At 46.1% G+C, this 19,957-nt stretch overlaps 1 protein-coding gene across 14 annotated transcripts in view; it reads right to left on the bottom strand.

The window, feature by feature from the left end:
* LOC139279420 (hatching enzyme 1.2-like) overlaps positions 1 to 19,957 on the bottom strand; it is a 330,762-nt gene that overhangs the window by 192,298 nt on the left and 118,507 nt on the right. For 13 of the 14 annotated variants that reach the window (XM_070898533.1, XM_070898539.1, XM_070898536.1 and 10 more), the window contains one exon: positions 9,338 to 9,455. The exons of the other annotated variant lie outside the window; for it this stretch is intronic. In XM_070898533.1, coding sequence (XP_070754634.1) covers positions 9,338 to 9,455 — 118 coding nt within the window. The remainder of the gene's footprint in view (positions 1 to 9,337; positions 9,456 to 19,957) is intronic. 14 annotated transcript variants of the gene reach the window in all.

The following is a 19,957-nucleotide window of genomic DNA, read 5'->3' on the forward strand; positions in this document are numbered from 1 at the left end:
GCCCACACCTCCGCTTCCCCCGCTCCCGACCTTCCCCCCGCTCCCCGACCGACCTCCGCTCCCGACCGATCTCCACCCCACCCGACCGATCTCCCCCCAACCCCCCAACCGACCCCCCCGCCCCGACCCGTGCTCCCTCCGATCCGCGCTCCCGACCCCCCCGGACCCCGGACCCGACGCCACCTACCTGTCAATCCGATAAGTCTAAGCTCGAAGTCTTGGGCCCGGCCGGGCCCGGCCGATTCAGCCTCCCTCTCCTTTCTTTCTCTCTCTCTTCTCTCTCCCTCTCTCTTCCCCCCTTCTCTCCCCCCTTCCCCTTCCTCCCTTCTCTCACCCCCCTCCTCACTCTCTCCTCTTTCCCCCCCTCTCCTCCCTCCTTCCTCAACCCCCCACCCCTCCCTGCCTTCTCACTCCACCTCCCCTCCCTACCTCCCTTCTCAACCCCCTCCCCTCCCTCCACTCACCCCCCTCCCCTCCCTCACTTGTCACCCCCCTCCCCGCCCACCCCCTCTTCCCCACTCTACCACCCCTCCTCCCCTCCATCCCCCTCCCCTCCACCCCTCGCTGTCAGAAACACAGACACTGACAGAGAGTGAGAGACACAGACAGACAGACAGACAGAGAGATAGAGACACTGACAGAGACACACTGGGCAGGGGGGGGACGACATCCCAGCACGCTGTTGGAGGGTTCCCGCTGCTGCAGTCGGTAAGTAGAAAATGTTTTATTTACTGATTTAAAAAAAAATTATTTATTAATTTTTTTTGATTGGTTTATTGGTTGATTTATTGATGTTTTTATCATTTATTATTGATGATGGCTCTTTATTTGTAAAACTGAAGTGTTTAATGTTTGTAAACTTCCCTTTAAACCCCCCTCCCCCCATTCCCTACGCCTGATTTGTAACCTATGCCTGATTTTCTAAAGTGTAGACAAGATTTATTCGAGCATACAAAAATCTTCACTTACTCCATTCTAAGTTAGTTTGGAGTAAGTTTTCACTACCGAAACTTTGAAAACAGGTGTAAGAGTCCGGACACGCCCCCTTTTGAAAAAAAAATTCTGTTCCAAAGTGAAACTGTTCGAACTGACTAGAACTGGAGCAAACTAAATGCCGAGAATTTGAATTTCTAAGATACTCCGTTCTACACCAGTTGCTCCAAAAGATCAGGAGCAACTGAGGCCGAAACTTGGGCTCAGAGTGGGTAGGACAGCATGTCAGGTCGAGAATACATCTGAGAATCAGGCTAAATATAGAAAGTTCAGAGAAGTGAAAAAGAAAATAAGAGGGGCAAAGAGAGGGTATTAGAAAAGAATGGCAGCTAACATAAAAGGTAATCCAAAACTATTCTATAGGCACATAAATAGTCAACGGGTAGTAAGAGCGGGGCGGGGGGGGGGCGGCAATTAGAGGCAAAAGAGACCTACGCATGGAGGCAGAGGGTATGGCTGAGGTACTAAAGGACTACTTTGCATCTGTCTTTGCAAAGGAAGAAGATGCTGCCACAGATATAGTAAAGGAGGTAGAGAAGATACTGGAAGGGATAAGAATTGATAAAGATGAGGGACTGGATTTTTGGTTGTCTAACACCTCAGTTAGAGGGATTGTAAGAGGTTACCGACCAATCAATTCATTAGAGGCTCACCAGGGATGCAAACCAGTAGCGCCTGACTGCTGACGATCAGTGTGATGCTAGTATCGATAAACAGCAACAATTTGCAATTACATGGCACCTTTAATGTAGTGAAGTGTTCCAAGACGCTTTATCGGACTGTAATGAAGAAAAAAACTGATACCAAGCCACATATGGAGATATTAGGACAGGTGACCAAAAGTTTGGTCAAAGAAGTAGGTAATAAGGAGAGTGGCAGAGAGGTTTAGGGGGCGCAAATCAGTACCGTCTGGCTGCTAATGATCAGTGCGATGCTGACCTGAGTCCTGGTGCAACACCCACGCTTGTGCCCCAGTCAGTAAATTAGGTTAAATATGTAGACAAATTGCTGTGAAATCCAAAAACCATAGGGTAGTAATTAACTATCCTAACATTAAGAACATAAGAATTAGGAACAGGAGTAGGCCATCCAGCCCCTCGAGCCTGCTCCGCCATTCAATAAGATCATGGCTGATCTGGTCGTGGACTCAGCTCCACTTACCCGCCCTCTCCCCGTAACCCTTAATTACCTTATTGCTTAAAAATCTATCGATCTTTGACTTGAAAACATTCAATGAGCCAGCCTCAACTGCTTCCTTGGGCAGAGAATTCCACAGATTCACAACCCTCTGGGAGAAGAAATTCTTTCTCAATTCGGTTTTAAATTGGCTCCTCCGTATTTTGAGGCTGTGCCCCCTAGTTCTAGTCTCCTCCACCAATGGAAACAACCTCTCTGCCTCTATCTTGTCTATCCCTTTCATGATTTTAAATGTTTCTATAAGATCACCCCTCATCCTTCTGAACTCCAAGGAGTAAAGACCCAGTCTACTCAATCTATCATCATAAGTTAACCCCCTCATTTCTCAAATCAGCCTAGTGAATCGTCTCTGTACCCCTTCCAAAGCTAGTATATCCTTCCTTAAGTAAGGTGAACAAAACTGCACGCAGTACTCCAGGTGCGGCCTTACCAATACTTTATACAGTTGCAGCAAGACCTCCCTGCTTTTGTGCTCCATCCCTTTCGCAATGAAGGCCAACATTCCATTTGCCTTCCTGATTACCTGCTGCACCTGCAAACTAACCTTTTGGGATTCATGCACAAGGACCCCCAGGTCCCTCTGCATCACAGCATGTTGTAATTTCTCCCCATTCAAATATTCCCTTTTACTGTTTTTTTCCCCAAGGTGGATGACCTCACACTTTCTGACATTGTATTCCATCTGCCAAACCTTAGCCCATTCGCTTAACCTATCCAAATCTCCCTGTAGCCTCTCTGAGTCCTCTACACAACCCGCTTTCCCACTAATCTTAGTGTCATCTGCAAATTTTGTTGCACTACACTCTGTCCCCTCTTCCAGGTCATCTATGTATATTGTAAACAGTTGTGGTCCCAGTACTGATCCCTGTGGCACACCACTAACCACTGATTTCCAACCGGAAAAGTACCCATTTATCCCGACTCTCTGCTTTCTGTTCGCCAGCCAATTTTCTATCCATGCTAATACATTTCCTCTGACTCCGCGTACCTTTATCTTCTGCAGTAACCTTTTGTGTGGCACCTTATCGAATGCCTTTTGGAAATCTAAATACACCACATCCATCGGTACACCTCCATCCACCATGCTCGTTATATCCTCAAAGAATTCCAGTAAGTTAGTTAAACATGATTTCCCTTTCATGAATCCATGCTGCGTCTGCCTGATTGCACGATTCCTATCTAGATGTCCCGCTATTTCTTCCTTAATGATAGTTTCAAGCATTTTCCCCACTACAGATGTTAAACTAACCGGCCTATAGTTACCTGCCTTTTGCCTGCCCCCTTTTTGAAACAGAGGCGTTACATTCGCTGCTCTCCAATCCGCTGGTACCTCCCCAGAGTCCAGAGAATTTTGGTAGATTATAACAAATGCATCTGCTGTAACTTCCGCCATCTCTTTTAATACCCTGGGATGCATTTCATCAGGACCAGGGGACTTGTCTACCTTCAGTCCCATCAGTCTGTCCAGCACTACCTCCTTAGTGATAGTGATCATCTCATATGCAACGTCTCAAAATTCGCAGCACATCGCTGTATCTGCGACTTCACACAGGCTCTCTACACGCGTTGAATGGACTTCATTACCTACCCAATGACAAGAGAGAAACAGGATGAGCACGCATGTGGGTTTGCCAGGATAGCGGGCTACCCGAGGGTGCAAGGAGCAATTGACTGCACGCACATGGCCTTGTGAGCACCATTCCAGAATGCAGAGGACCAGAAACAGAAAGGGATACCACTCCCTAATTGTGCAGCTGGTTTTCGACCACACGCAGCGCATCCTCACAATCAATGCTCACTATCCTAGCAGCGCACATGATGCCTTTATCCCAGGACTTTTTATTTTAATAGCGAGAATGCAAAGACAAAACAGTGTAGGAAGGGGTATTTGCAGCATAGGTGGAACAAGAGCTGGATATTCAGCAGTGATTACCTAACTAATATAGATAAACAACAACTTGCATTTACATGGCGTCTTTAACGTAGTGAAGCATTCCAAGGCGCTTCATAGGGCCGTAATCAAAAAAAAATTGATACCAAGCCACATAGAGATATTTGGACAGGTGACCAAAAGTTTGGTCAAAGAGATAGGTAATAAGGAGAGCGGTTGAGAGGTTTAGAGAGAAAATTCCAGAGCTTAGCACTTAAGCATAAGGCACAGCTACCAATAGTGGGGCGAAGGAAGTCAGGGATTCACAAGAGGGCAGAACTGGAGAAATGCAGAGTTCTCGAACGGTTGTAGGGCTGCAGAGACAGAGAGAGGAGAGATCATGGAGAGATTTCAAAATGAGGATGAAAATTTTTAAATCGAGGCGATTGGGGACCAGGAGTCAATGTTGGTTAACGAGCAGATGTGATCGGCACTATATTAATGCAAGTTCTTCTGCTATAAATTTCAGAAATACATTAAGGTGTAAGGAATTGCAATTCCTTATGCTATTAGCTAATGCTACCTCAATATTTTAAGAAAAAGCACTAGTTGAGTTTTGAAGCCAACTAATTATGACACTAGTGTTTTGTTGACAGTTAGAATTGTTAATATCTGGCTAATTATCTCATCCATGGTTTGCTCAGTTAAAAGTGTAAACATTAAGGGGTCGAAATTCAGTCGCTAACACCTGCTGATAACGACGGTGTTGGGGAGAATAAGAAACACGGAAAAAGGAGAGCAAGGAAACAGGTTCAACGGCTAGTCAAAGGAGAAAAGGTAGGCATAGTGATGGGACTGAGATGCTGAGGCCTTCAAATAAACCATAAATGAAGTTGTCCAAAATCAAAAGATAATTTTACAGTTAATAGGTACGGTAGCATAGTGGTCATGTTACTGGACTAGTAACCCAGAGGCCTGGATAAAAGATCCGGAGACAAGTGTTCAAATCCCACCGCCTGATTGGTTAACAACAACTTGTATTTATATAACATCTTTAACATAGTAAAACATCTCAAGGCAATTTACAGGAGTTTTATTAAACAAAATCTGACACCAAATCACATAAGGAGATATTAGGGCAGATGATCAAAGAGCTAAGTTTTAAGGAGCATCTTAAAGGAGGAAAGAGAGGTAGAGAGGCGGAGAGGTTTAGGGAGGGAATTCCAGAGATTAGGGCCTTGGCAGCTGTAGACATGGCTGCCAAATGTAGAGCAATTAATATCTGGAATGCTCAAGAAGCCAGAAATGGAGAAGTACAGATATCTTGAAGTGTTGTAGGGCTGGAGGAGATTACACAGATAGGCAGGGGCAAGGCCATGGAGGGATTTAAAGACAAGAATGAGAATTTTAAAATTGAGGTGTTGCTTAACCAGGAGCCAATGTAGGTCAGCGAGCACAGAAGTGATGGGTAAATGGAAGTTGGTGCGAACTAGGACACGGACAGCCGGGTTTTGGATGTCCTCAAGTTTACGTAGGGTAGAACGTGGGAGACCAGCCAGGAATGTGTTAGAATAGTCAAATCTAGAGGCAACAAAGTCATAGATGATGGTTTCAGCAGATTAGCTAAGGCGGGGTGGAGTAGGGTGGTGTTATGAACTTGGAAATAGGCGGTCTTAGTGATGCCGTGAACATATGACACAAAGGTTGAAAACATTCTGATTCAGCCTCAGACAGTTGCCTGGGAGAGGGATGGAGTCAGTAGCTAGGGAACAGAGTTTGTAACGGGAACCGAAAGATAATGGCTTCAGTCTTCCCAGTATTTAGTTGGAGGAAATTTCTGCTCCAGTATTGGAGCAGCATGACAATTTAGAGACAGTGGAGGGGTCGAGACAGGTAGTCATTTAGCACTGGTTGCTTTCAGAACTTCTTAATGATTTCTTACTGGTAACTTTTTAGCCACCTCTTTACTTTTTAGGTTTTGCTCATTTCGGGGCGGTAAAGTTTGCACCTGGGAACAGATTGCGCCTCAGTCAGCAATATTTGGTAGCTGAGCCCCGAGTGTGGGGCGGAGCGTCAAGGGAGGCATTGCACAGTTCTCTTAGGCCGGCTGAGCATGCGAAAATCACGAGCTCAACAGCTGGCTTCAGAGTTCTCTAAGAGAAGCCTGGGAGAAAAAAAATCTGAAAAAAAACCCACCAAAAACATTCCCAATAAAATAACTTACGCCACCACATTAATTTAATTTAAAAAAATTTAATTAAAAAAAAATCACTTACTTGAGGTTGATATTAATTACCTCACTGCAGCCGCTACAGGTCGGACTGCCTGCTTTCAAAGGCAGTCCCAGTACGGCGCTCTATGGAGCGCGACAGATCAGGCGGGAGCCAAAAATCAAACCGGTGTCGCAACCAGGGGCGTTTTGCACCGGCTTCGCCTCTTCTGGGCGGTAATTTTCCACGCCCCACCAAAACCGGCCCCGAAAACCACGGCGCTGGAAGCTGGCCGCCCACCTGGAAGAGCTTACTGCCACCATTGCCGTCCCTCCGGGGTGAAAACAGACCTTGTTCCTTACCACTTCATTTCTGACCACCTGCTTTTTAAAAACCTTGAGCCAATCAATAAAGTTTGACAAATAAAGTATGAAATTATAGGTGCAGCGTCGAGAATCTAGAGTTCCGGAATCCGGAACGATCGGTGGCAGGATTGCCCGGAATCCGTAAAATGTTCCGAATCCGGACCCGTCGACCCTGCCAACCTCGGAGCCCTGCCACTGCCCTTACCTCGGGGCCCCCTCGCTGGCCCGCCTAAACAACTCTTCTGGCAGGGCCACCCAACGGCAACTTCCTCGGCGGGGCCCGCCCAACGGCAATTTCCTCAGCGGAGCCTGCCCGACGACCTCCTCGGCGGGGCCCGCCCGACGGCAACTTCCCTGACGGGGTCCGCCCGACAACATCCTCAGCAGGGTCAGACGGCCCGAAAAGCTCCTTGGCAGGAATCTACCCTCCCCGCCCCTTTCTGATGCTCCGAAATCTGGAAATACACAAACCTGGGCTCGGGTGTTGCCGGATTAGTGACGTCAGAAAGCAAATCGAAAGTCCAGAAAAGCCCGGAATCCGGAAGAGCCTCAGTCCCAAAGGTTCCAGATTTTAGGCACTGCACAAGCAGAAAGTTACACAAGAAATGCACTCAGAGGCAACATTTTTAATGGCCCTGAAATTCCGGTCGGAGGTTTCCTTTGGACAAATGCCTCCAACCCGAAATTTTTTTGCGAAAGTACCTGGTGGTCCCGGAGGCGCCTTCAATTCCGGTCGGAGGCCTTCATTTCCAGCGCATCGCAGCGCGCCCCCATCTTTGAGGTACAGACGGAGAAGCTCGAGTCACATGGGCCTGGACAACAAATCACGGTACAGTATTTTCTTTGATAGGAATGGCAACTCTGATTTTACGAGTTCCCATTACTATCAATGAGAATAACCCACTAAAACAGCCAAACACAACATAAATAAAAAAACATCTCACATATTTAAAATTAATTGAAATTAAAGTTAATTAAATGTTTTAGAAAAAAAAATTTTTTTTTTGAATTTAAAAAAAAATGTGTTTTAATAGGTTTAAATTAAACTTACCTTAATGGACAGGGTTTTTACTCTAAACATGTGCATACATTTAATTTTTGTGTGTTTTAAAACTCTTTCGCTGGCAAAAGTACACTATGTGCCTGCTTTTACCAGGCTAAGAGTTTGAAGGACATTCGCTGGGCAAGGGATAGACATCCGTGGGAATGTCCTTGCTGGGGATGCGTTCGATTGGTTTAAGCCAAAACTTGACAGATCGGAAAAAAACGGCTTTTACAAGATCTTGCCAGGTCCGTACACATTCCCTATGGACCCGGCAAGGCCAGGATTTCACGCCCGATGTATAATGGATACATATGGAGCTGGATTTTCGGCTTTCGAGATTTCAAGGCAGTAATGGTGGCGGGGTGGTCCTGATACCGCCTGAAAAAGTTTGTGCCCTCGTCCTCAAAATTCGGCAGGAAATGAGGTTCCATGATTGGGGGCGCAAAATCAGATGTTACACAAGGAAGTTTTTGCGCTCAGAGGCAGATGGTGTCTCGTGTATCATTCCAATGTTCACCGGAGATGTGTCTTTATGGGGGCACATAGCCTGTCCAATTATTAGCTCCATCCCTCAGCTTCCTCCATTTAGGAGAACTGGTCCATCATGAGCTGGCGACACGCTGCCTCCCCCGTGGATGGCAAGGCTGTCCAATGGGGACCTTGCCAGGCTCCTCTTCATCGTCCTCCTCCTCCAGAGGTGGGCCTGCAATCCCCACTGGCAATGCCTGGCCCCTCATGATGGCCAAGTTGTGCAACATGCAGAACACCACAATTAACGTGAATACCTATTTAGGGGTCCAGGCATCGGTCTGGCTGTAGGATATGACATATCTCTGTCAGCACTTCCTTTTGGAAGTGCAGCCTTCTCACACACTGTTTCTCAGAGAGCTAGAGGTATGTGCATTGGTACTTGTAAACCCGTGGGGGGGTAAGCCATCCAGCCCAGACATCTTCGGCCTCTCCTCATCCGTGGGTCGACATAGCCAGGAGCTCTTCTTCCAGCTTGATGCTGCCTGGCAATAGCATGAGCATGATACGTTGTCGAATTAGTAATGCCCCCATTAAATTCTCTTGCTGAAGTTGTAAGGGCACTGTAATGGCAAATAAAAGTGTTGTTGTAAATCGGAGCTTCACGCAGCATGATGTGCACAACCGTTGCAATCCATGTGACCTGCGATGTAGGAGCCTCATCCTTTAATTTAAATATGCTGCCAATACCACCTGCTGCACCCTGGAAATGCCTGGTTTTTCAGAACTTTCCTGGGGTGGGCGTTAAATGAGCCGTTAGGGACAGATTTTGCATCCAGGGCTGTAGCGGAGAGTTGCACGACGATTGACGTCATGATATCAGTGAAACTAGACGGCTGGGCAGTAAGTTTTTGCACCATCACAAAGCATGTGCCAAATGTGCTGACCGGTAAAATCTGGACGCCTGGCATTATGCCGAGAAACACCATTTACTGCCCCTCCGAGGCACAAACGAGCTGAAAATTCAGCCCATGAGGTGGCATGTTTTACAAGGATATATAAAAAATTGAGGCCTTTAGCTTATCTTAGAATATTTCCTTAAATGCTGCCAGGCCTTTGCTATAACAGATGTTCAATGACCAAAGCTTCAGTCAAACTAAATTCAAGATACATGTATCTTTTCACTTACCCTGTCCCGTCAATTAATTGAAGATAGGTAATTTCCCTTGTTCTGTATTTAAACCTGACACATGTCAAAACCTCAAATTCATACATAGAAGCAGTTATTACTGCTTGCTGGGCTTTATCTGTGGAAAGAATAACCAATACAGTACACTTATTTTAATAATAACAAACATTCAAATTAAAATTTACAGAATAAGTTTTACAAATATGAGGACAGATATGCTGATAACTTTATTGCTCAATTACTGCCAAGAGAAAAATTGGACTGCAGGTGGTTTGGGTTACTTTCTAGTGTTATTGCCATATCCAAACAATAGTACCACATTGGACATGCAAGCAGCTTTAAAACAATTTTCAGTGGAGCCTGCAATGATAAGAGTTCCTAAGCCCAGTCAAAGTATCCAAAGTATCTCTTGGGTATGCTCAGATTGCTGCAATAAAAGCTTGGGTCCCACTATGTTGAGGGATCAGATGGATAAAGATATTTTACATGGCTTCAATTAACACTTGCAGTCTAGAGGTCTTCTCCAAGTGGAAATGCTGAAGGAGTTTCCACCAGCAAGCACGGATGAGAGCAATGCTACATCAAGCTCAGAGCCTCTCAAACAAGAGTAGATATACCAGATAGTGAACGTCACCAGATCATAGCCACTTGCAGGGCCATCTCAGGACCCATCACAATGAGAGTGTTTCTCATAGAAAGGCAGCAGCCAGCTATGTTACTTATAGAATCATAGAAAAATTACAATACAGAAGGTGGACAATCAGCCCATGTCTCCGCACCAGTTACTTACTCCTACCACGTGAGTACCACTCAAAAGAAGCACAAGGATAAGTTCCAGTGCATATATGTTTCATATCAATGGGAAGTCCCAAGCCAGAAACACGAGGCACAGACTCAATAACATAGGAATACAGCAGGCCATTCAATCTTTCAATCCTGTTCCACCGTTCGAATAAATCATGACTGATCTGTACCTTAACTCAATTTACCCATCTGATGTCCATATCCCTTGATAACCAGGTTTAGCAAAATGCTATCAATCTTTTCGTCTTGCAATTGACTTCAAATTCTTAGGCTCGATTTTTGGTTGGTTTGCGCCTGTTAGCACCCTGAAGGGGCGATAAAGGGTGTCCAAATGCTTACCGCCCGGGAATCCAGCTTCTAGCGACCTGCCGGGAAATTTGGTGCCGGTTTCGCGATGGCGCAAAATGCTACTGTCTCACTCTTTAGTTTCATTCAGATCATGACGTAAGTCGCGTGCAAAGTCCCATTAGTGCCCCAGTCGCTAAATTAGGTGGTTACTCCACATTTAACATCCGCCCCAAGTTACAACTGAAAAAACAAGCATTCCCATGGTCGATTCAGCACTATTTGCAGCATATTTAAAGAGAGGGAGGCGGATCCTAAATCAGAGGTCACACTAACTGCTACGTTTGTGCACAGCATGCTGCGTGAACCTCAGACTTTAAAGCGGCAGATTTATTTGCCATTACAGGTTCCTTACAACTTCAGTGAAATAATTTCATCGGGGCATTACTAATTCGCCAGTGTCTCCTACTCCGTGCTCTTATTGGGCGGCGTCAAGATAGAAGGGCTGTTGGCCAGAGGAGAGGCCAAAGACATCTGGACAGGGGGCCTTACCCCCACAGGTTTACAGGGGGTAATGCTCATACCTCCAGCTCTCTACGGAGGAGTGTCTGAAAAGGTTGTACTTCCGAAAGGAAGTGCTGACAGAGATATGCCATCTCCTACAGACAGACCTGCAGCCTCACATCAGCACCAGGACTGCGCTGCCCTTCGCAGTGAGGGTCACTGTGGTGCTGGCCTTCTATGCCTCCGGCTCCTTCCAGGCTGCAGCAGGAGTCAGATGCAACGTCTCTGCACATCGCTGCATTCGCCATGTCACAAAGGCTCTCTACGCCCGCAGAATGGACTTCATAACATTCCCAATGAGCAGGAATAATCAAAATGAGCAGGCATGTGGGTTTGGCAGGATTGAGGGCTTCCCAAGACCTTTTTGGGGTAGAGCGTACCACATTTCTATCCTTTGTGTGGAAAATCAACTTGCTAATTTCATTCCTGACTGGCCTAGCTCTAATTTGCAGATTATGTCCTCTTGGTGTGCATTTCCCTATCAGAAGAAATAGTTTCTCTATCAAATCCCTTTATCATTTTAAACACGCCGCAACAAACTAAGTTTATGCAAACTGATCTCATAACTTAACCCTTTAAGCCCCAATATCACTGCACCCCTTCAAGGCCTCCTTCGTAAGGTGCTGTGCCAAAACAATGTAGCACTCCAGATGGGGTCTAACCAAGGCTCTGTATCACTCAAGAATCACTTTTGTATTCCAATCCTCTTTCGATAAAGGCCAACATTCCATTAGACTCTTTGATTGTTTTTTGTTCCTGTGCACTAGCTTGTTGTGATTTATGTACATGGACATTTAAATCCCTTTGCTCCTCCATCGTTCCTAGTCTCTTCCAACAAAAGAAAACATTTTGATTTGTCTACCTTGGGTCCAAAGTGGATGATCTTCCACTTCCACAAATTAAATTCCATCCGCCATAGTTTTGCCCACTCACTTAATCTATTTCCCTTTGTAACTTTCCTCCTATCTACACAACTTACTGCCTTCTAACTTAACGTCATTTGAAAACTTGGATATATAACACTCTGACTTCTCCAAGTCATTCATATATATGTTGAAAAACTGAAACCTCAGGTCAGATCCCTAGAGAATACCAGTTGTCATATCTCACCAATCAGAGAATGTTCCCTTTAACGCTACCCTCTGTCTCCTACCTTCCAACCAACTACCAAACCATGTCACAACATTATAGAAACATAGAAAATAGATGCAGGAGTAGGCCATTCGGCCCTTCGAGCCTGCACCACCATTCATGGCTGATCATGCAACTTCAGTACCCCATTCCTGCTTTCTCTCCATACCCCTTGATCCCGTTAGTCATAAGGGCCACATCTAACTCCCTTCTGAATATATCCAACAAACTGGACTCAACAACTTTCTGTGGTAGAGAATTCCATGTGTTCACAATTCTCTGAGTGAAGAAGTTTCTCCTCATTTCGGTCCTAAATGGCTTACCTATTACCCTTAGACTGTGACCCCTGGTTCTGGATTTCCCCAACATCGGGAACATTCTTCCTGCATCTAACCTGTCCAATCCTGTCAGAATTTTATATACTTCTGAGAGATCCCCTCTCATTCTTCTAAATTCCAGTGAATATAAGCCGAGTCATTCCAGTCTTTCTTCATATGTCAGTCCTGCCATCCTGGTAATTAGTCTGATGAACCTTCGCTGCACTCCCTCAATAGCAAGAATGTCCTTCCTCAGATTAGGAGACCAAAACTGCACACAATATTCAAGGTGTGGCCTCACCAAGGCCCTGTACAACTGTAGTAAGACCTTCCTGCTCCTATACTCAAATCCTCTCGCTATGAAGGCCAACATGCCATTTGCCATCTTCACTGCCTGTTGTACCTGCATGCAAACTTTCAATGACTGATGTACCATGACACCCAGGTCTCATTGCACCTCCTCTTTTCCTAATCTGTCACCATTCAGATAATATTCTGCCTTCCTGTTTTTGCCACCAAAGTGGATAACCTCACATTTATTTACATTATACTGCATGTGCCATGCATTTGCCCACTCAGCTAACCTGTCCAAGTCACTCTGCAGCCTCTTAGCATCCTCCTCACAGCTCACACTGCCACCCAGTTATCTCCCAATTCCGTGATTTCATTTTTGATAATAATCCTGTGCAGATTCTTATTAAATTCATCTGGATAAGCATAAATACATAATTCAGTCATTTCCTTATCCATCATGCTACTGAATTTCTCAAAGAAGTCAACTAGATTAGTCAGACAAAATTTCACTTCACAAATCTACACTGACTCTTTGATCAGTTCATATTTGTCCAAGTGCTCAATCATTTTCTGGATTCCAGTAACTTCACCACAACTGATGTTAAACTGACAGATCCATAGTTATGTTTCCTCCCTCCCCTCTTAAACAATGGAGTGACATTGCTAATTTTCGAATCCTTAGGCACAATTCCTAAATCTAGAGAGCTTTGGAAAAATATGACCAACACATCTGAAAATTCCCATCTGTTGCTTTCAATAACCTGGAATGGAAACTTATAGTAATGGCACTGGCTGCGAAATTCGTCACCTCAGTACCGGTAGTTAAGGCTGTTGTGAAAACAGTGGCTTCTGCCTTGCTTCCGGCACGGACTGCGCTGTTCGCCATCTTGGTGAGTTCGATAGCGCGGGTGGGAAGCTGCGTGTGCCAGCAGAATGCAAAGTAGGCAGATCATGACATTTCTCAGCGTGTAACGCTGATTTGATATACAACCTGCCATTTTGTATGTCGCTGCTCCAATCAACGCCCTTTCCTAAACAAGCACTGCTGAATGTGTGTTAAGTTGTAAGAGGACCCCCCCATCAGCGCCATTTAAAGGGAAACATCCAACTTGCAGGTGAGTTGATTATTTTTCTTGTACTGGCTCTTGCAAAGTTGGTATGAATGCTGGGTTGCTGGAAGACATTTAAAAACTTGTTGAAGTGTGCAATGAGTGCTGCTGAACATCGGGAAGGCGTTGGCTACTACTGCAAGGTCTCTGAGTACATCATTTGCTCCCAATCATGGGGGCTCTAGTTGCTGCCCCCTCGCGCTGCAGCACAACAGGGAGATGGAACAGTAGCAGCAAAGAAGACATGCTGCTCGCAGAGGGAGGAGGAGGAGGGTTCTCAGCAGAAGGCCTTTTCCACCTAGGGTCTTCAGGGAACGCTTCTTCCACCTGCACCTAAGCCCCAACAACATCCCGGCTATAATGCTGATGACTTATGCTCCAGAATTAGCCATGTCTCGAGCCAAGCTGTTCCAGTACAGCTACAACACTGGCATCTATCCAACAAAATGGAAAATTGACCAAGTGATGTACGTCCACAAAAAGCAGGACAAATCCAATCTGTCCAATTACCGCCCCATCAGCCTACTCTGAATTATCAGGGAAGTGATGGAAGGTGTCGTCGACAATACTACAAAGCAGCATTTACTCAGCAAACACCTGCTCGCCAATGCTCATTTTGGGTTCTGCCAGAAACACTCGCTTCCAGATCTCATTACAGCTTTGCTTCAAACATGCACAAAAGAGCTGAACTGTCGAGGTGAGAATGGCTGACCTTTATATAAGGCAGCATTTGACTGAATGTGGCATCAAGGAGCTCCAGTAAAATTAAAGTAAATGGGAATTAGGAGGAAAACTCTCCACTGACTGGAGTCATACCTAGCATAAAAAAGATGGTTGTGTTTGTTGGAGGCCAATCATCTCAGTCCCAGGACATAACTGCAGGAGTTCCTCAGGGCAGTATCTGCAACCCAACCATCTTCCGCTGTTTCATTGATGGCCTTCTCTCCATCATAAGTGGCGATGTTTGCTGATGATTGCAGTGTTCAGTTCCATTCACAACTCCTCAGAAAATGAAGCAGTGTGTGCCTGCGTGAAGCAAGACCTGGACAACATTCAGGCTTGGGCTGATAAGTGGTAAGTAACATTTGCACCACACAAGTGCCAGGCAATGACTATCTCCAACACGATAGAGTCTATATACCTCCCCTTGACATTCAACGGAATTACCATCGCCGACTCTCCCACCATCAACATCCTGGAGCTCACAATGGACCAGAAACTTAACTGAACCAGCCACGTAAACACCATAGCTACAGGAGCAGGTCAGAGGCTGGGTATTCTGCGGCAAGTGACTCACCTCCTGACTCTCAAAGTCTTTCCACCATCTACAAGGGATAAGTCATGAGTGTGATGGAATACGCTCCACTTGCCTGGATGAGTGCAGCTCCAGCAACATTCAAGAATCTCGATACCATCCAGGACAAAGCAGCCCGCTTGATCGGCACCCCATCCACCACCTTAAACATTCACTCCCTCCACCACAGGCGTACCGTGGCTGCAGTGTGTTTCATCTACAAGATGCACTGCAGCAACTCTCCAAGGCTTCTTCGACAGCAACTCCCAAACGCACGACTTCTACTACCTAAAAAGATAAGGACATGCAAGTTCCCCTCAAAGTCGCACACCATCTTAACTTAGAAATATATCTCCGTTCCTTAATCGTCGATGGTTCCCAACAACACTGTAGGAGTATCTTCACCTCATGAATTGCAGCGGTTCAAGAAGCTGGCTCACCACCACCACCTTCTCAAGGGCAATTAAGGATGGGCAATAAATGCTGGCCTTGCCAGCAACGCCCACATCCCAATCTTCCAGCCATCACAGCGTACCCAAGGGTGGCTGCTCAGCGACAAGGGCTATCCATTCTACACCTGATTCCCCTCCACAACCTCATCACTCCTGGCCAGCAATCATATAATGACAGCAATGCTGCTACGAGGAATGTCATCGAACAGACCATCAGCGTGCTCAAGCAACAGTTTCACTGTCTTGACCGCTCCGGATGAGCACTCCAATACTCACCGGAACGGGTGCCCAATTCGTGGTGATTTGCTGCATCCTCTACAACTTGGCCATTATGAGGGTGCAGCCCTTGCCACAACTGGTTCCACGACTACCTCAATGGGAGAAGAAGGAAGAGGAGGAAAGGGGCGGCAGCCTGCAAATCCACGTACCGGATGAGTTGTTCGTGAGCGCATCATGAGACTCCGGTTCCCCTAAATGATACCCCATATCCCCGTAGCTCAACACGTCCCCACCTTCCCATCCCTCTGTCACGGAACATTCCACTGTCCTCTTGGCCACAATGCTGAAATGAAAGCCACCATAAATCAAACATTCCAAACATAATTTATAAATGATTCAGTCTAAAACTACTAACAAAGTCAACTAACCACAATTGTGCATTCTCATGCCTGTCGTTCGTGTGCATTTGCCTATACCAGTGCTGCTACAAAAATGCTACCTCAGTGGCTGCAGCATAGTTGTTGGAAGGCTGCTGACTTTCAGTGGGCGAGACTGCAGATGGCCTTGCAGGACAAGCTCGAGCACTTAGAAGGCCCAGCTGTGGACTGCACTAGCAGACTGCACTGGCAGAGTGACAGGTAACAGCAAGGGCACTGACCTATTGGCAGTGGTGGAAGTATGAATGCTGTCATCCTGAGAAGACAGCAGGTTCGTGCTCCATGAAGCCACTGTCATTGCCACACCCCTGGGCAATCCTAATAATCTATTGCAGGGCAGATTGCTTGACTGCTGTGATATCCTGCAAGTCCCTTTCCACACTGGAAAATGGAGCCACGATGCCACGAGTCTGAGCTTACGTGGCATGGGACGCTTCCGTTTGTGCTACAATGGTAGCTGAGACATTGCGCATTAGACCCTGCAACATGGTTGTGTCCACAAGTGCTCAAATGGAGTGTCCATCAGTCCCATCCTGGAAATCATGGGCCCTAAGCTCTGCGCAAAGTTGGAGCCGGATTCTCCCACGCTTCTCGACAGTAACAACAAGCTCTCTGGCAGGCTTGCCAATGCACCAAGCATTTCTCTGTGCATGCCCATCCCCCTTCTTCTGAAGTCCACCCCATCAAAGTCCTCATCTTGAGTCCTGTGGAGCAGAACTTGTGTGCGACCTTGCCCTCCACGAAGCTAGCACCTGCGCTATCCTTTCCCCCTGCCATGATTGCAGTCCACTGATGCCCGGTGACTCACCATGTGCACATCCCATCTCTATACTACTGACACCTGGAAGTCCCCAGCCAAAGACCGCCCTAAGTCGAGGAAGTGCATCCGGGAGGGCACTGAGCACCTCGAGTCTCATCGCCGAGAGCATGCATAGATCATGCGCAGGCAGTGGAAAGAGCGTGCTGCAAACCAGTCCCACCCACCCTTTCCTTTAGCGACTATCTGTCCCACCTGTGACAGGGACTGTGGTTCTAGTATTGGACTGTTCAGTCACCTAAGGACTCATTTTTAGAGTGGAAGCAAGTCTTCCTCGATTCCGAGGGAAGACTGCCTATGATGATGACCCTCTAAAGTACACGTGGTGCCATTTTCTGAGTTGGTTCCTGCAGAGTTCTTCCTGTACTGGCTGGGCTGATTGGAGTGCTTGGGAATCTGAAAGGAGAAATGCAGAAGTGTCGGGTTGTGGTGAGGGGGCAGGGAAAACCAAGATGAGCATTCTTACACCATCAGCAGCTTGTAAGTGAGGAGAAATTGTGGGATAAGGGAAAGTAGGGCGCGAGGAGTAGATATAGCATACCATCATCATCAATGGTTTCAAACCTCACTGATCGCCACGGCCTCAGTGACGGGCATTCCAATGATTTCTAGCACTGCCTCCTCCAGCTGGGTCAGGTTCTGCAGCCGTGCCAGCATCCCACCTATTAGCTGCTGCTGGTGCTGGTTATGCGCTACCTTGGCCTGCAAAGGAAAGGGAAGTGTGTCAGTTGAGTGTGGTACACTGTGCTTAGGTGATGTGCTTGTCATGGTTGATTAGCCAGCAATGTGTGCAAGTTGTGAGATGTGGATGCAAGACTTGCAATAGTGGTAAGTGTGTGAGGGTGAGGTGAAGCTATGATTGTGAGGTATGGGTCATGATTGATAGATTGTTGGTAGGTGAGTGATGGGGATGTGGTGCGTGAGCAGTGTGTGACGTTAGTGGTGCAGTTGGTGGGGTATAGTATTTGAAGATGCATTCACTGACCTTTGCCACTTCTTTCATCACTGGATCCAGGTCTTGGAGGAACAACTTGTGCACTGACTGCTTCAACAATCTGCTCCTACTGCCTTCTTACAGTCAGTCTGGAAGGTCTCCTGCGGGTAGAGATCCTGTCTCCTCCTTTCAATCCCTTGCACTAAGGCCTCCAGTGCTGTGGAGAACCTTGGTGCCCTTTCTTTGCCTTGTTGAGCTATAGGTACCTTCCACTTTCCTTTGCTACACGAACACGGAGGTGCTTCTTTCAGAAAATACCTCCTCTTTAAGAAGTGCAGACTGCAGGCGACCTTTAAACAGAGATCACACTTCCCACGAATTTGGGCCTCTTGCTGAGCACTGAGACAACCAGCAGCACGTTCAGCACTGGGCTTAATGCTTCAATCCTGTTAATTTGCACGACTTTCGCATGCTGCCTGCATTAATTTCAAGGGGCACAGGCAAATCGCGCATTGCGATCCCCACGCCCATTTTCAAGTTTTATCAAATTTAGCCCCACTAAGTTCCTCCCCTTGACTTATTTTTAGGTTCCCTTGTACTATTGGTATTTTGTCCTCTTTCTCCTTGTGAAAACAGGTATAAAGTACCCATTTAATAAGTTTGCCATTTCCTTATTGTCCATTATTGTCTGACTCGCATCTATCTATAGTGGGCCCACATTCCCTTTTTAATTACTCTTTCTTTTAATTTATTTATAAAAACTTTTACTGATAGCTCTGATATATATCCCTTACAAGTTTATTTTTTCATATTACATTTTTGCACCTTACTCCTTTCTTTAAATACCTTTGTTGCTTTTTATAACACTCCCAGTCCAATGGATTTCAAATCTTCCTTGCATTTGTGTAACCCATTTCCTTTAGCTTAATACTGTCTTTTACTTCGTTTGTTTGCCATAATTGCTTAACTATACGAATGGAACTTTTGCCTTTTGGGGGCACGTACTGGTTTTGTATCATACCAAATACTTCTTTGAATATTTACAACTGTTTGTAGATTTTTAATAGTTTTAACTAAACAATTTTGCCTAGTTTACTGCGATCAATTCACTTCACAGCCCTTCAAAGTTTGCTGTACTTAAATTTAAAACTCTGGCTTGGGATTCTACATTCTACCTCACAAATCTAATACGAAATTCAATCATAATGGGGTTAAAATTCCGGTATGGGACCGGCGAGGCCCTGCAAAAGCCGGATTTCGGCACGCAATGCACATGCGTCGAAAACCGGCTTTTCCGATATGTCAAGTTTTGGCTTGACAGATCGCACGCATCCCCGCAGCCAAAACATTTGCATGGGCGAGATTACTATTTGCCAATTCTTGCCCAGCGAATGTCCTTAAAACTCTTGCGCCTGGTAAAAGCAGGCGCATAGTTTTACCAACGTAAGAGTTTTAAAACACATAAAAATAAAAATTTTAAACAGTTTTATGTTTAAAAACCCTGTCGATTAAGGTAAGTTTATTTTAAACCTTATTAAAACACTTTAAACAAAAATCCAAAAACTCAGATATGGAGTTCTCATTGCTATTCTGCGTCCGAACCCCGAGGATGGGAACGCGCTCCGAAGATCGGGAAGAGAAGGCCTCCCCACCGGAATCGCAGGCCCCTCCGGGACCACCAGGTAAATTCGTTAAAAATTCTCAGGTCCAAGGCGTTCGTCCAAAGGAAGCCTCCGACCGGAGTTTCAGGCCGATTGGGGGGCGAAATTCGGTAACACCCTGTTTGGGACAGTAATTTTTTACTGAGAAATTTAGTGCCGGCGAGATGTGTTGCCAAATTGGGCGTATTCGCCCCAGGAGCGGTAAATGAGGCGCTAATGGCCTCAGTTGGGTGCTACAGGGGCATTATTCACAGCCACTAAACCAATTTCAGCTGATTTCCATTCATCAAGCAGCCTGCAAT

Source organism: Pristiophorus japonicus, chromosome 14, assembly GCF_044704955.1.
Source record: "Pristiophorus japonicus isolate sPriJap1 chromosome 14, sPriJap1.hap1, whole genome shotgun sequence".
NCBI classification, from domain to species: Eukaryota; Metazoa; Chordata; class Chondrichthyes; family Pristiophoridae; genus Pristiophorus; species Pristiophorus japonicus.